Below are 15,627 nucleotides of genomic sequence, written 5' to 3'. Positions count from 1 at the left end.
CTCTCATTTATTTTCCCAATTTTTCTTTTACCTCTCTAATTTGATTTTTAAAATCCTTTTTGAGCTCTTCCAGAAGGGCTTTTTGAACCTGAGACCAATTCATATTTCTCTTTGAGGCTTCACATGTAAGCATTTTGACATCATTGCCCTCTTCTGAGTTTGTGTTTTGATCTTCTCTGTCATCATAATAGGCTGTCTATGATCAGGGCTTTTTTTTTTTCTCACTTTCCAATCTTTTTGTGACTTTTAAAGTTAAACTCTGCTCCTGATATACAAGAGGCACTGTCCCAAACTTCTTGCATTGGGGTCCAGGGGTGAGAGGCCTCCCACTGGCTTGCCCAGATACCACCTATGCTGGGCTGGACTCCTCTTTTACTCAAGTGAAACAGACCTTTCCTACAGTCCTTCTAAGTTATCTTGGGCTGGAAAATTATTTCACACTGTCCTTTTGTGTGTTCTTTTGTTCCAGAATTCATTTTCAGGCTTGATTTAAAGTTATTTTGAGGGATATTGGGGAGAGCTCAGGCAATTTGTTGCCTTTTCTCCGCCATCTTGTTTCCACCCCCTGGGGGAAAGTCAGTAGAAGTTAGTGTCATCAATTATTAGAACAAAAAAAAACATGTTTCTTTAATCTAACTTCAGACTTTATTAAGATAAACTTTGACACTTTGGGTTACCTCAGCTCCACTAATCTCACAATGATATATACAAAACAGTCTTGTCCAAAGGATCTACAGGCACATACATCAATCCTTAAGGTAAAGAGATTTAGTTGTATAATCCTTTCACCTAGCTTCAGACTTCATGCAACAGATGATGGATGAAGCTATTTCAGTTTTCCATAGTTTAATTACTCCATGGATTTTCCATCCCTTTATCTACGTAAAAGAGAAATTCTAAATCTGGGTTTTCCTGAAAAATGGTGCCTCACAATTCTTAAGTTGGGCTGCTAAGTGCTTCTGTTCTGAAGGAGATAGGGTGTTTGATTAATGGGTCTCAGAAATGTTTTTAGATGAGATAAGAATGGATTTTCTAAAGTAAAAGTTTCATCTCACTGACTCTGCTTTCCCTAAGCCTAAAGAAGCAGATGGATCAATTTGCTCTTTTTCTAGAAAAATCCTTATTTAGGGTGCTGAATGAAAATGGACACTATAAGATACATAATACTCACTAGCTGTGTGACTCTGGGCAAGTCACTTAACCCCATTGCCTAGCCAAAAAAGAAAAAGAAAAAGAAAATGGACACTACTGCACCAAATATGGGTTTCATTTATAAATCACTGATGGAAAGGTAATATAGTGGAGTGGATAAAGAGCTAGTCTTAAAGTCAAAAAGAGCTGGCTTCAAATCCTACTTCAAACACTCAATAGCTATGTGATTCTGGGTAAGTCATTTAACCTCTTGCTATATATAGGCAACTCTCTAAAACTAAAAGCTGCAGAGCAGGTGCTCATCAACATTGGCAGAAGGCATTTCCTCACCAGGTGTTCCTTACACCAATGAAATCTCAGTTCCAGTTTTAAAAAAATCATGTTTTGAAATATAAATCATTGGGGCACTTCATTCATTTCTTCATTCACCAATCAGTGGCAGGTCCCTACCATCCTTCTTCCTTCAAGCCAGTTGAAGATCAGAATCCTACAACCTGGAGGAGATAATCTATTTAACATTGGAAAGAGGCTTAGAGGGTAAATACCTCAAGAGACCTTCACCCTCCTAGTCCCAGGACTGGGATGTATAGGGTAGTCAGGCAGGACTATCACCTCTGGTGTGAGGGCTTTCTACACCAATTTCAAGGGTGTCCATCCATATTTGGTGTCCTCTCAACTCACCCATGGCTCCAAAAAGCTGTGGTATGCACAGTGGCCACACCCTGGTAAAACCATCTTGGCAGGTGGGATGAACTGGGTTGAGGGTAGCCAACAGGTTTTTAAACCAGTTGGTAAGTTAGGGGTATGCCTACCCCAAGCTTGTGATGACTTCTGGAAGAATGTGGTGGACCAGAGCAATTTATTCCAATGGCCTTGAAGGTGGCTGAAGCAAGCATTTTGGAGCTCTTAGAGCTTGGTCAGACATTGAAAACACCAAGGTCATCCATTGAATCCTGGGATGTCTCCAGTTGTCCTCACTTTTGTCTTGTCACTGGACTTTGATTACCCTGGAAAAGGGAGTGAAGCTGATGATTTGCCAAACTCTGCCTTACTTAAATCCAATTCATGTTTGAGTCAGACATCACTCATCCACAGTCTTCTTTGAAAATAACCCACAACAACAAGTCCCAGGATTCCCCTCGACTACCAAGTATCCCCCCATAACCTCTTTCAGCCCCTTGAACAGCAATTGATAATCAGATCAATATTACTATTGTTTCTATAAAGGTCATGACAACTAGCTGCTCAAAGGTTCTACTCACAAACCCTCTGATTACTCAGACTCTCTGTTCTGATGAATTGTAGACTTCCTTCTTTGATCACAATTCTCTGCTCCCCATCCTCTCCGTGTCCCTCTCCCACTCTTCCACACCCTCTGGAATGCTTGTTTTATTGCTAACTACCCTACATATTAGACCTATGCTCTCTCTCTGAGAATTACTTCATATATATTTTGTATTTAATTATTAGTTATATATTGTCTTGCCCTAATGACATATAAGCTCCTTAAAGCAGGGGCTGATTGATTTTGCTACTGTATCCTCAGTTCTTAGCGGACTACCTTGGCTCATAGTAGGTGCTTAATAAATTTTTTGGGAATAAATTTAAATTCTTTAGTTCCATAGGATAAAGGTCTTCACAGGGTTTGGTAGGGACAGCTAGGTCAGTGGATAAAGTGCCAGAGATGGAGTTGGGAAGACCTGAGTTCAAATCTAGCCTCAGAAACTAGCTGTATGACCCTGTGCAAGTTACTTAACCCTGTTTGCCTCAGTTTCTTCATATATAAAATGAGCTGGAGAAGGAGACAAACCACTCCAGCATCTCTGTGAAGAAAACTCCAAATGGGGTCACAGAAAGTTATCTGTGACTGAAAAAACTGGACAACAAATTGTGCTTGCATGTAGGAGTTGGGTCATGGTTAAGAGTGATAAGAGCTCATCTTAAGCCAATCTTGAGGGGCAGCTAGATGGTGCAGTGAGTAAAAGCTCTAACCTTGGAGTCAGGAGGACCCGAGTTCAAATCCGGCCTCAGACACTTGACATGTACTAGCTGTGTAACCCTGGGCAAGTCACCTAACCCTGATTGCCTCACCAAAAAAAAAAAACAAACAAAGCCAATCTTGTCTTTTTTTTTTTTTTATCCTCAGTTCTCACTGCTGTAAAGTACGTCCAGGGAGAGATGTGGAGGAGGAGGGTTCGACTTGATTATCCCTTAATATCCCTTACTATTCTAACAATCTATGATTCTACTATTATCTTAAAAGTATTTCTCCCATTGATTTTCCAGTGAGGCCTTTTGTGTTAATAATAATAGGTCCCATTTCTAGAGCACTTTGGCATTTACAAAGTTCTTTTCCTATGTCATAGGGTGTTGATCTCCTTGGTCTTCAGTCTCCAGAGCCTCAATGCACCCAGTGCAGGCTGCAGGATTGGCATCTACTGCTAGGTAGACTATGTCCCAAGGCATCACAATGTAATGGAGGGATTGGCCAATTAGGTTCCTATCTTAGGAGCATGGATGATTGGGCGATGAGCATGGGCACCTGCTTGAGGAAAAGTGGGATGGTAGGGCCTTTACCTCTCTGATTTTGAGCAGTTGCAGATATTTTTGTTTTTTATTCTGGTTTATTGCATGGTAACAAAAAGAAACTTTTAAGGAGCTGCTGAGCTAGAAAAATAAGTGTGCATGCAAATGGTTCAAACCGATAGGGCAGGGGTGCGGAATCTGCAGTGGCTGTAGGATCCCCACCTCTGAGATGGACTTTCTTCTCTCCTCCCTGGCACTAAATACAGCCTGCAGCAATAAGATTCATAGCCTCCCTTTGTCTTCACAACTGAGACAGAGCCATGCACTCACAGATTTATGGTGGCCAGGTGGAGAGAGGACACAAGCAGCAGCAGGTCCCCACCACTGCCACACGTGGAGGCCCACAGCTTTTCTTTCTTCTTCCCGCTGGAAAGCTGCAGGCCTCATTTAGTCCATAGAGACGAGTTAGCACGATCCTCTTATTTTAACTGATGAGGAAACTCAGGTCTGGAGAGATTGGCAGAGACTTGATCAAGGTCACACATAGCTTGTTATGTCACACACAATAATCTATTACTATTAGGTAGAGGACATTAATGCAGACTTCTTCACCCAGCTCTAGTGAATTTTACTGGCATATCTCACAGGCTCCAGAAAGATTCATGGAAGTTGAGACAGCCTTCCTCAGACTCCATCCTCTTCAGAGGAGCTTCAGAAATGGTTTATCTTATTTGGTCTACGGCCAGCACCCACCATGTATGAGACCCAGGCTAAGGTGGAGAAATGACTAAAAGCTGGAGAGTGTACCATGTAATCTGTTGTGGTCTCTTGCTCTATGAACCTTGACAACTGACATCTAGATAATGAAGCATTCAGAGTATTGAATTTGTAGAAATAAGAGAAGTAATGTTGTTCAGAAGACTTTGGGTGCAGACTCATTGAGAGGCAGTGTAATACAGCAGGACTTCAAATTGAGAAATAGTGAGTACTTTCAGGCAATGTTTGTGACAAGCTTTACCTCCTTCCTTATATTCAGAGTTATTCTACAATAACAGTTGGCTGAGGAACTGGACCTCTCAGTACTCCAATCATTTGAGAAGGGGAGAAGCAGAAACCTCATTTTGGGTAGCTGCAATTTTAGGCCACCTGTGTTTGCCACATTTTATGCTACCTGTCTGCTACTGGTTGATATTACTATGTGTCACAGGGCTTTGGAGCATTGCAAGATTACCTGAAATGGAGGCACCGATGTGGGAGAGCCTAGGGACCTGCTTCTGGGAGGAGACATTCTGTGCTCCCCTACCTACCATAGAGACAGGAGTAACCCCTTTCTGTTGTTCGTATAACCTGAACAGGTTGCATCTTTAAAACAACCAGCCTAGGACAATCTTGCTCTCTTTCCAGCTATAATATCTCTTATAGTTCTAACAGAATAGAATGGTAGACTCTTATGATTCTACCATTAAAGTATTTTATTGATTTTATAATGATTTTTATGTTAATAATAATAGTCCCCATTTCTAGAGCACTTTGGCATTTGCAAAGTCCTTTCCCCATGTAATAGGGTGTTGATCTCCTGGTCTTCAGTCCCCAGAGTTGAAATGCACCCAGTACAGGCTGCAGGATGGGCATATACTGCTAGGTAGACTATGTCCCCAGGCATCATAGTATAATCGAGAGACTGACCAAATAGGTCCTAGTCTTTAACGCTTGGGCAATAAGCTCAGTCTGCTGTCAGTCTATGTGAAGGTTTGTTGAGACTGCTGAGGAAATGTGGTTTAGCAGGGTCCTTTCCCTTCATGATTTGAGCAGGTGCAGATATTTTGTTGTTGTTGTTTTTCCTATTGGCTTACAGCATGGTGGCAGAAAGCCTTTTAAAGTGGATAATGAGCCAGAAGTAAGTGTGCACACAAAAGGTTTAAACAGATAAACTTTCCTCATCTGTTTCCTCTGTCTCAGTTGTGTTCCTTTTTGCCCAATCGAAGTGAATGACTCTTAGAGACAGAATGGACCAGGTTATGACCTGTCAGCTTTGGAAGGTTATAAAAGCCATTAAAAGTCCCTTTAATAACCAGATCTAGTAGTAGTACTAGGCAAGTTCAGTGAGGAATAAGCCCTGAGTAGGCACCTGATTGATCTATTTATCCTAACAGTGAATCAAGCCAGTAGCTGAGATACCTTGTCCTATAAGTAAGTGAATGACTCATACACTGGCAGTGTCCAGGGGGTTGCAGGTCCTGTTCACCCGCAGCACAGCCATCAGGAACTGAGGAACCCCTTCTCCCTTTTAGACTTTGTGATTGTAAGAATTGGTTTTGACTTTTGGTCTGTTTCATCAGTCCTTTTCAGTTCTTGGTGCAGGCAATAGTGTCCCTGGACTTGGGAGCTTGGGCCATGGTGACCTTGGAGGCAGAATTCCAGATCACATATTGCTGTCCTCCCTCCCATTCCTCCACCACAGTAAGTTCTGAAAAGCTGGGATTTAAGCCAGGGGGCTTTGGATTTGGAACTTGGTGGGACTAATACTATATAGGAGCCAAGTTAAACTGTGTACCTAATCCCCTTCCATTGCCTGAGAGAGATGTAAGAGGGAGATTATGCCCCTATTTCTTGGGGGAGATTTTTGTTCTTGTTCTATCTTTGAAATAAGTATTCTTTTGTAAAAGTTAATCTGGGGAGCGGGGCCAAGATGGCAGAGTGAAAGCAGTGACTTGCTTGAGCTCTCCTCCAAACCCCTCCAAATACTCATAAAAAATGGCTCGAAACAAATTCTGAAGCAGCAGAACCCACAAAAAGACAGAGTGAAACAAATTTCCAGCCCAAGACAACGTGGATGATTGATCAGAAAGGTGTATGTGCCGGGCTGGGAGTGCAGCACAGCGCCTCGTGGGTGCACAGGCCGCAGCGTGGGCGCGCAGGCTGCAGCAAACCTGGAGCAGGCCTCAGAGGACTGAATCTCGGGCAGCTGTGGAGGTTTCCAGATTCCTCAATCCACCAATGCCAAAGACAAATTAGAAGGTCAGTGGGAAAAGTCTGTTTCTGTCAGTGCCTGAGAAAGGAAGGCGGGGTTTCAGCTCCATTCCCCAAGAGCAAGGCCCTGTGGGGGGGGGGCAGCTGCTTCCCGAGCTTCTGGCCCACAGACTGAGGGGGAATCCAGTGGCTGATCAGAGAGGGATCTCTTTGCCAGTGCTGAGGCAGGAATCTCTTCCTTTGCCCGTGTTTGGATCTGGGCCACAGTTCTGGGCAGCGGTGCTGGGGTGAGGAGGAGCGCTGGCTTGGTGGAGCTTGTAGTGATTGCGGAGAGAAGCCCCTCCTCACAGTTACAGGACAGAAAGGAGTACTTGTAGTCGCAGGCCAGGAAAGGAGTAAACACCTTGCCCCTTATCATACCACCTTGGAAGAACTGAAAATTTACAGGTCCCTACAAGTATCTCTGAAAACAGCTGTACAAACCCCCGAAGCTTGGGACAGTACATTCTCCACATTGGAAGCAGATTCGTACCTTAACAAAGAGTTTAAAACTCAAGTAATTGGCCGGGATCATGAGCAAGCAGGGCAAAAAGAGTCAGACTATATTATCTTACTTTGGTGAAAAAGAAGACCAAAATATACAACCAGAAGAAGACAACAAAGTCAAAGCTCCTATATCCAAAGCCTCCAAGAAAAATATGAATTGGTCCCAGGCCATGGAAGAGCTCAAAAACAATTTTGAGAAGCAAGTTAGAGAAGTAGAGGAAAAACTGAGAGTGATGCTAAAGGAGACCCAAAAAAATACTGAAGAAAATAACACCTTAAAAAATAGCCTAACCCAAATGGCAAAAGAGGTCCAAAAAGCCAATGAGGAGAAAAATGCCCTAAAAAAAAATTGGCCAGATGGAAAAGGAAGTCCAAAAGCTTACTGAAGAAAATACTTCCTTAAAAATTAGAATAGAGCAATTGGAAGATAGTGACTTTATGAGAAATCATGACACAGTAGAACAAATCCAAAAGAATGAAAAATTAGAAAACAGTGTGAAATATCTCATTGGAAAAACAACTGACCTGGAAAATAGATCCAGGAGAGAGAATTTAAAAATTATTGGACTATCTGAAAGCCATGATCAAAAAAAGAGCCTAGACATCATCTTTCAAGAAATTATCAAGGAAAACTGCCCTGATATATAGAACCAGAGGGCAAAATAGAAATTGAAAGAATCCACAGATCTCCTCCTGAAAGAGATCCCCAAAGGAAAACTCCTAGGAATATTGTAGCCAAATTCCAGAGTTCCCAGGTCAAGGAGAAAATATTACAAGCTGCCAGAAGGAAACAGTTCAAGTACTGTGGAACACAATCAGGATAACACAAGATTTAGCAGCTTCTACATTAAAGGACCGCAGGGCATGGAATATAATATTCCGGAGGGCAAAGGAGATAGGATTACAACCAAGAATCACCTACCCAGCAAAACTGAGTATAATCCTTCAGGGGAAAAAATGGTCATTCAGTGAAATAGAGGACTTTCAAGCATTCCTGATGAAAAGACCAGAGCTGAATAGAAAATTTGACTTTCAAATACAGGACTCAAGTGGAACATGAAGAGGTAAACAGGAAAGAGAAATCATAAGAGACTTATTAAGATTGAACTGTTTACATTCCTGCATGGAAAGATGATATTTATAACTCATGAGACCTTTGTCAGTATCAGGGTAGTTGGAGGAAAAAAATTATATGTATGTATATGTAGATAGATAGAGGGCACAGGGTGAGTTGAAGATTAAGGGGTCATATCTGGAGAATAAAATGAAGGGATGAGAGAGGATTATATTTGGAGAAGAAGAAAGGGAGAGGTAGAATGGGGTAAATTATCTCACAAAAAAAAACAAAAAGTCTCTTACAGTGGAAGGGGAAACAGGGGAAGGTGAGAGGGAATGAGTGAATCTTATTCTCATAGGATTTGGCTTAAGGAGGGAATAACATACACATTCAATTGGGTATGGAAATCTGTCTTACCCTACAGGAAAATTAGGGGGGAAAGGGGACAAGAGAGCAGGGGGATGATAGAGAGGAGGGCAGATTGGGAAAGGGGTTAATCAGAAGTAAATACTTCTGAGAAGAGACAGGATCAAAAGAAAGAATAGAATAAATGGGAGGGCAGGATAGGATTAAGGGAAATAGAGTTAGTTTCTACTGGGAAATAAATATAGGAAATGGGGTACAGAAGTCTATCCTGCCCTACAGGAAAATAGAAGGGGAAGGGGATAAGAGAAGGGGAGAGAGATAGAAGAGAGGACAGAGTAGGGGAAGGGATATTCAGAATGCATGACATCTTGGGGTGGGGGGAGGGGGGAGATGGGGTGAAAATTTGGAACTCAAAAACTTGTGGAAGGGAATGTTGAAAATGAAAAATAAATTAAAAAAATAAATTAATAAAAGTTAATCTGACTGTTAAGTGGTTAGGTGGAACTGGGATTTGGGGACCCCCTAAAATTAGGTGAACATAAATCAGTTGGGGCTGGAATGGAAGAGACATTAGATACCTCTAAGTTCCAGGTACTGGGAAACCATAGAGGAGGGATGAAATGTAAAATACCTGGCCTTCAGGCAGTAAAGGACAGGATAGTCTCTGTTTACACATGCTTTTCCCTTAATTGATTTATTTTGCTTACTATAGTGTGAGGTCTAAGTGATTAAACTCTGACTCCAAGGGGATAAAATGAGCTAAGCCAGAGTACCTTGAATCTGAGCCCTGAGGTGAATCTAGGGAGTGACATAGGTTATTACCTATAAACCTTTGTTATATCCCTGTTACATAAATATACCTCCAGATTAAACCACTTCTTTTATCCTTGTCATCCTACTATATGATAGTAGGAATAACAATCAGAGAACCCCTTCTATATGCATTATCTAATGGCATCCTAATAGGTAAAAATGAAAGCAACCAGTGTTTGCCATTATGTTTTCAAAAGTCACAAGTAGCCACTGTTATTGAGGTCCACAAATACCAATTCCACTTAGGCCACAGCAAGTTATTATGAGGTAATTTTATTTTTCCTTTTTAGGTAAAAATAGTAATTACAAGATGATCTTAATAAAGGTAAAAATACATTATTTGGATCCCCCACTCCCTCTAAATAGGTTTACTGATAGTACAATTTTTGATTTAGAATTTTTTTAAACTTTTTTTTTAAACAAATATAACTATTTTGCTATTAGGCTATCTGTGTTCTCATCTGGCACTTAAGAATAGATCACAGGTCACCTCCTGGTTTTGCTTGGTAGCTTTGTTTTTGTGAATATCTAAGGATGACATTTAGATATTCCATCTGCCCTGTCATTAAGCAGTGCTTAATGGATGGTACTCAAGTAGGAAGGTGTGTTTATACAGCTGAGACAGCCAGATTTCCCTCCTTACTAGGGGAAGGATACAATGCCATGGAATATGCCAGTAGGGAAACACATCATAGTTCAGCTATATGAGTGCCATGGCCTCATATTTGTTGACTGTTTCTCCCTTTTTCAATTTGTGTTTCACTCTTTTACAAAAAAGAAAAAAAACTGCTTTGGGCATCTAGAATCACCACAACTCCTGGGTCCAGGCAGCTCAGCTGGTTGTAGACATTGGCAAACCTGCTTGGACACAATTGTCACCAAGGAACAGGTCCATGAGAGTTGTATCAGCTTGATGGCCAAGGCCAGGATTTGGCTCAAACCATTGCTTATGGTCACTCCCTCTGAATGCTGGTTGATGTCACAGAGGCTGTGGGTCTGACTAGTCATGCTTGCCTTTGTTCATCATTAGATGATCTTTGTTTAAATTCTTCCCAAACTTGTCGCTGAGCTGCTGTATCAAGCCAGCCAGCTCTCCCGTTGCTTGTGACTTTTCTTCAAGAAGCTCATATCGGAGGCTGGAGATGTCTTGCTTGATTTCCTTTAGTTCTCCTGCAAAGACAAAAAACAATTTGGATGAACATGGTCGCACTTTAAAAAATTAAATGTAGATACTTGATATGAAATATGAACACAAATACAATTTGCTTAGTAACTTTAAATTTAAATCAATTTCAAAGAATAAAGTATAGCACATATTGTAGCTATTGTGAGCATTCTTGGCCTTGAGTTATTGGGAGAAGTGACAATGGGAAGGTTGTTTCTTGGAGGACTCTGTGATTTAGTGAAATTTCTTTTCTAGTGCAATGAACAATGGGGCCAAAGAATAATGCCAGTCACATGGTCAGACCTGGGTTTGGCCTTCCCATCATCTTTGCTAGTTTGGATGAGTGAAACTAAACAATAATTCAGGGACTTAGTTTTAGTTCTCATAATTCTAGGTTAAATTGTTGTCTAGGGAGTAAAGAAAAATGCTTATTATGTTGAATAAAGACTATTGAGATTAAGATGATTTATCATTTTAAAATGATTAGTTTAAAGGTGAACCAAATACTTGATAATTCATCATGCTTTTAACTCTAAAAAAGAAAACAATAGAACATTTACAATATTTGTACTTAACATATTTTTTTTCTGTACTATATTTTCATAATAGCTGTTTTAGACTTTTCTTTGTATCCCCTTGCAGTTCCTACTTGTTCATTCATTTTTGAATTGTGTTTCCATTTTTACTTTGTTACATTTGTAGTCATACTATATATTGTTCTGTTTTTTTTCTTTTCTTGGCATTTTGGGGCATGCTTCATCCTAACAAATGCAGAATCTTCTAATCTAGGGATCTAGTTTCTTTGTTCCAGACAGATATGCTTCTAGTGGAGGACTGGTAAGGACATCCCACTTAAGAATGATGACCTGACCTCCTCCCACCCCAACAAGGGGCAGTTTATTTGTTCATTTTGAATTCCTCTCTCTTTTCTCACCAAACCTCTCAGGTGAGCAACTGAAACAGACAAACACGTTTTCTCCAGGATCTGAGTCATGAAGTAAGATTTAAAATGTTGGCCAGTAGACACTAAGGGCATACTCTATGATCCTTGACCGACAATCATATTTATTACAGCTTTTTAGCGACACACATGGGATTATACTTTGTTTTGTTTTGCTTTGAAGGGAGCAGAAAGCTTGTTTGCCATACAGGTCAGTTAATAGAATATTAATAGAATATATCTACCAGAGTTGAAGAAGCAACCTGCCCAGTGAATTTCAATGGAAAATATTCAGATTGCTGAATAGGGCCTTGCTTTGGGAAAGAAGAATAGAACTGATAGGTGAAATGATGGTTTTTCTTGGCTTTGATCTAATCATGGGAGAGTTGATTTAAGGAAAATATGTTTCTTGGAGGGTAATTCACTTCCTGGATTCTGGCTTTAGTGAATTTCTACTTCTAGAATAATGAAGAGAAATCCTCTGAACAGCATCCCAGTGGCTTTAGGGCAGGTGAATTTTTGTTCTCATATTCCTAGATTATATTATTATCTTGGAGTAAAAGATAGGCAGTATGGGTCAGTGGCAAGAGCGTGAGATCTGGGGTCAGAATTTGTTATCTGTCTGACCTTGGGCAAATGGCTTGATCTCTCTGGGCCTCATTTTTCTCTTTATTTGTAAATGAGGGGACTAGAATAGAGGACCACTAAAGTCCTTTCCAGCTTAAAATTTGGGATACTTTTTTAATAAATACTATATTTTATGTATGCTATTTATATTTATACTATTTAATAAATACTATTTAATTGGAGCAAGATAATCTTAACATTTTAGAATAATTGGCTTAAAACTGAACAACATAGAGGGATAAAAATTAAAAAATTCAGACAGGAACAATATAATTAAAAGGGATGGGGTAGTAGGTGTGTGAGTTGAGTGTTTGAAATGTGAGACCATAGGGAGCAGGTTGAAGATGTGGGCTGTTTAGAGCAGGCAGACTGACTGATGAGGCTAGAATCTGGAAATAAGGGTTTCACACATCTCATGAAAGTACTCCCATTTATGGCACTACTCTCCAAAACTTCCTTAGCGATGAGGCATTGAAATAAATGTTAAGACAGCCTCCACATTTTCGGGACATCTGACAACCCTGGAAAATCCATCAAAACATTGCTTGCCTTCATTGACTTCATCATTTTCTCTATCCACCTGGGCCTTCAGGACGTATCTTTTTATAAGACGCTTCATGATTTTCTGAAAAGTGAACATAAGAGGTAAGTTGATCCTATCTCAGGAAGCAGGTGAGCTAAAGGATTCAGGACAGCACCCTGTTACACGTGCACCTGAATACTTTGTGAAACTTCCAACATCTAAAGCTTGACACTTTGGGCACAATTCTGTTCCCTAAAGGGAATGTCTGGACCAACTTCTTTATTCTGAATACCAATCCAATCCTTAGGGCATGAATAGAGAATGATTCTCTACCTTCCTGGGTTGCAGTTTCCTGGTTATCTATAAAATGAGGGAGTTAGGATAAATAGTCTCTGAGGATCCTTCCAGCCTTAGAGCTATGACTATGGCTTATGAGAAAGGGGCAGAAAGTTAAACCAAAGAGACAGGGAGCAATCTTAGATATAGAGAAGGTAGACTAGTGTGGTATAACAGAACACAAATTGAATTGTAAATGAGTAGATTTGGGTTTTCCTTCCTAAGCAAGTCAAGTTAACTTCTTTTACCCTGAATGTATGTGTTTTTTTTTTAAATAAGGGGGTTGGAGTAGATAATAATAACTCATTTATATAGCAATTTATTTTTTAGAAGATGCCTTCCTCAGAATACCTCTGTGAAGTAAATAGTATATTATAATTATTGTTCCCATTTAATAGATGATGAAACTGAGACCAAAAGAAGTTAAATGAGTCATCCATGGTCAAATAACTAATAAATGTCCTAGCACAGATTCAAATGCAGATCTCTTGATTCCAAGTCCAGCACACTCTTTAACACAGCACATTGCCTATGTCAGTGGTGTCAAATCCAAATAGCAATAAATTCCTACTGGTTGCATATTGATAGGGAAGATCACAAATCAAGATTATCTATATGTTTTATCTTTTTTGTTTGTCCACTTTGTTAAATATTTCCCAATTACACTGTAATCTGGTTCAGGCTTCACTTGGGAGTGTTTTGGCCTATGTGCCTTGAGTATGACATCTTTGGCTTAGATCTCTAAGAGTTTTTTCTACTTCAGGGACTGAAGCAGTGCCCACAGTCTTTGTCTTAGAGTAGTAGCAAGTTCAAGTTGATAACATGATATAGGAGATGGGGGTGAGGTTGGGGAGAAAGGTAGGGTAAACATGAGAGGGATTTAGTTTGGCAAAGGAATTCAAGACAATGTTTGAGAAGAAATACGTTTAATGATAGAAAACTCCTTTAAGAAAGAAGCAGTCACAATGGAGCCTTTGGAATTTTAGATGCAAATGTCTTATCCATAAATACCACCCACTCTGACACTGTCTGTCAGTAAACTTGGAAGAACTGGGTTTGGCCTTCCTGCCCATTTACCATGCAGGTATTGTCATCTCCTCCTCCATTGTTGCAAATGGACATGAATAAACGCCTAAGAAACACCAAGGACAAATTATTTCCATGGTTCTTGCCAAATCAAGTATTTGATAAATATCCTTATTTAAGATTCAGTCTTGAAATTGAAGACAAGAAACCATTGTTTCTTATGGTGAAGAGGTAATGATTACATCTTGATGCAGTGAGTTAAGTAACTGCCTTGCCCCTTAACCATTTCTCCTTCCACTTGATCACACGTGAGCACAGAGGCTGGATCTCTAGCTGAAAGAGGACTGGATGGACAGAGATTTTATTTTTAGGATTCTATTTCTGGCTTCATTGTGATTGCCCTCCTCCCCTCCCCCATTCCTAGCCCTAAAGACACTTGGCTTCTGGGTACCTCACATTCTACATGAAGGTTTTTCTGCTTCTGGGTGCCTCACATTTTATGTGAAGGTTTTTGGAAAGAAAAGGGAAATGAATTCCCAGGACACTCCAAGCTGGAAATTTAAACTCATCACCACCACCATGAAGTGAAATGGTTCTCTTGGTGTGCTACAGTCTTTGACAAACATACAAAGGAGTTACTTTCAAACCACAGAAGCTGCACTTTTAAGGCACTTGACCCCAATCACCAAAATCTCACAGATGTAGGGCCTACTATTTGGGGTTCTTTGATAATTCAGGAAAAATATATGTAATTCTTCTTGACTGAAAAACTCAACATAATTTTCCCCCCCACAGATTTCTAGGTTTTTGCTTACAAGTCAAGTGAAATCTGCTAAAATAATGGCTTTCTCAAACCAAGGTCTTAGGAATAGATCCTTCAAGATTCCTCCAACCTCTAGGCTCAGGCTGTTCATTGAATCTGAAATGTCCTCGCACTTGTTGAAGTCCACAACCTTAAAAGCCCAGCTTGAATGCCTCTTCCTCCAAGGCTTTCCTGACCCTTGAGGCCCCTCAGACCTCACAATGTGTTTTGTTCTGCACCTCTAGAATGTACTGATTTTGAGATATTGTGTATATAGTTAACTCAGCTGGTGTCATGAGGGCAGAACCACGTCTTATCTAAACTCTGTACCTCCTCCAATGCCCAGCACAGTGTTATGCACAAAGTAGATACAGAATAAATGTTTGATGTATGGTAGTGCATTGCATTGCATTGTATTATGTTATATTGTATTATGCTGTGCTATGTCATGCGTGTGTTGTATTTTATTGTACCCTCCAGATTCAGCAACTCATTCTCATGTCATAAAGGGGATTTTGCAGGCCTTGTGTGAATACTGCAATTCCCTTATGTTGTTGTGTTTATTAGTTCTTAGCTTTAGATTGTGAGCTCTTTGAAAGCAGCAGCTCCCTTTTGCCTTTCTCTGTATCTAAAACGCTTTGCACAGTGCCTGGGATGCATAAATGTTTATCGACTGACTGACTCATACTGAATAACACCACACCTTCAGTACCCTGATCAAGTCCTTGCATATATCTTTAGACTGATAGCTCTAAAGCTGAAAAGGACTTTAGGTATC

The 15,627-nt window shown here is 40.3% G+C and overlaps 1 protein-coding gene across 1 annotated transcript in view; it reads right to left on the bottom strand.

Moving 5' to 3' along the window:
• Positions 1 to 9,750: 9,750 nt before the first annotated feature.
• The window catches only part of TRPC7 (transient receptor potential cation channel subfamily C member 7), a 296,237-nt gene continuing 290,360 nt past the window's right edge, over positions 9,751 to 15,627 (bottom strand). Inside the window, exons 12-13 of the mRNA XM_078149184.1 lie at positions 12,712 to 12,787; positions 9,751 to 10,600 (exon numbers count right to left, since the gene is read on the bottom strand). Of these exons, the coding sequence (XP_078005310.1) occupies positions 10,431 to 10,600; positions 12,712 to 12,787 (246 nt within the window). The 3' untranslated portion in view covers positions 9,751 to 10,430. The remainder of the gene's footprint in view (positions 10,601 to 12,711; positions 12,788 to 15,627) is intronic.

The sequence above is a fragment of the Phascolarctos cinereus genome, unplaced genomic scaffold (assembly GCF_003287225.1).
Source record: "Phascolarctos cinereus isolate Bilbo 61053 unplaced genomic scaffold, phaCin_HiC Scaffold_2;HRSCAF=192, whole genome shotgun sequence".
NCBI classification, from domain to species: Eukaryota; Metazoa; Chordata; class Mammalia; order Diprotodontia; family Phascolarctidae; genus Phascolarctos; species Phascolarctos cinereus.
Note: the sequence above shows the minus strand (reverse complement) of the source record. Positions and strands in the feature narration are given on the sequence as shown.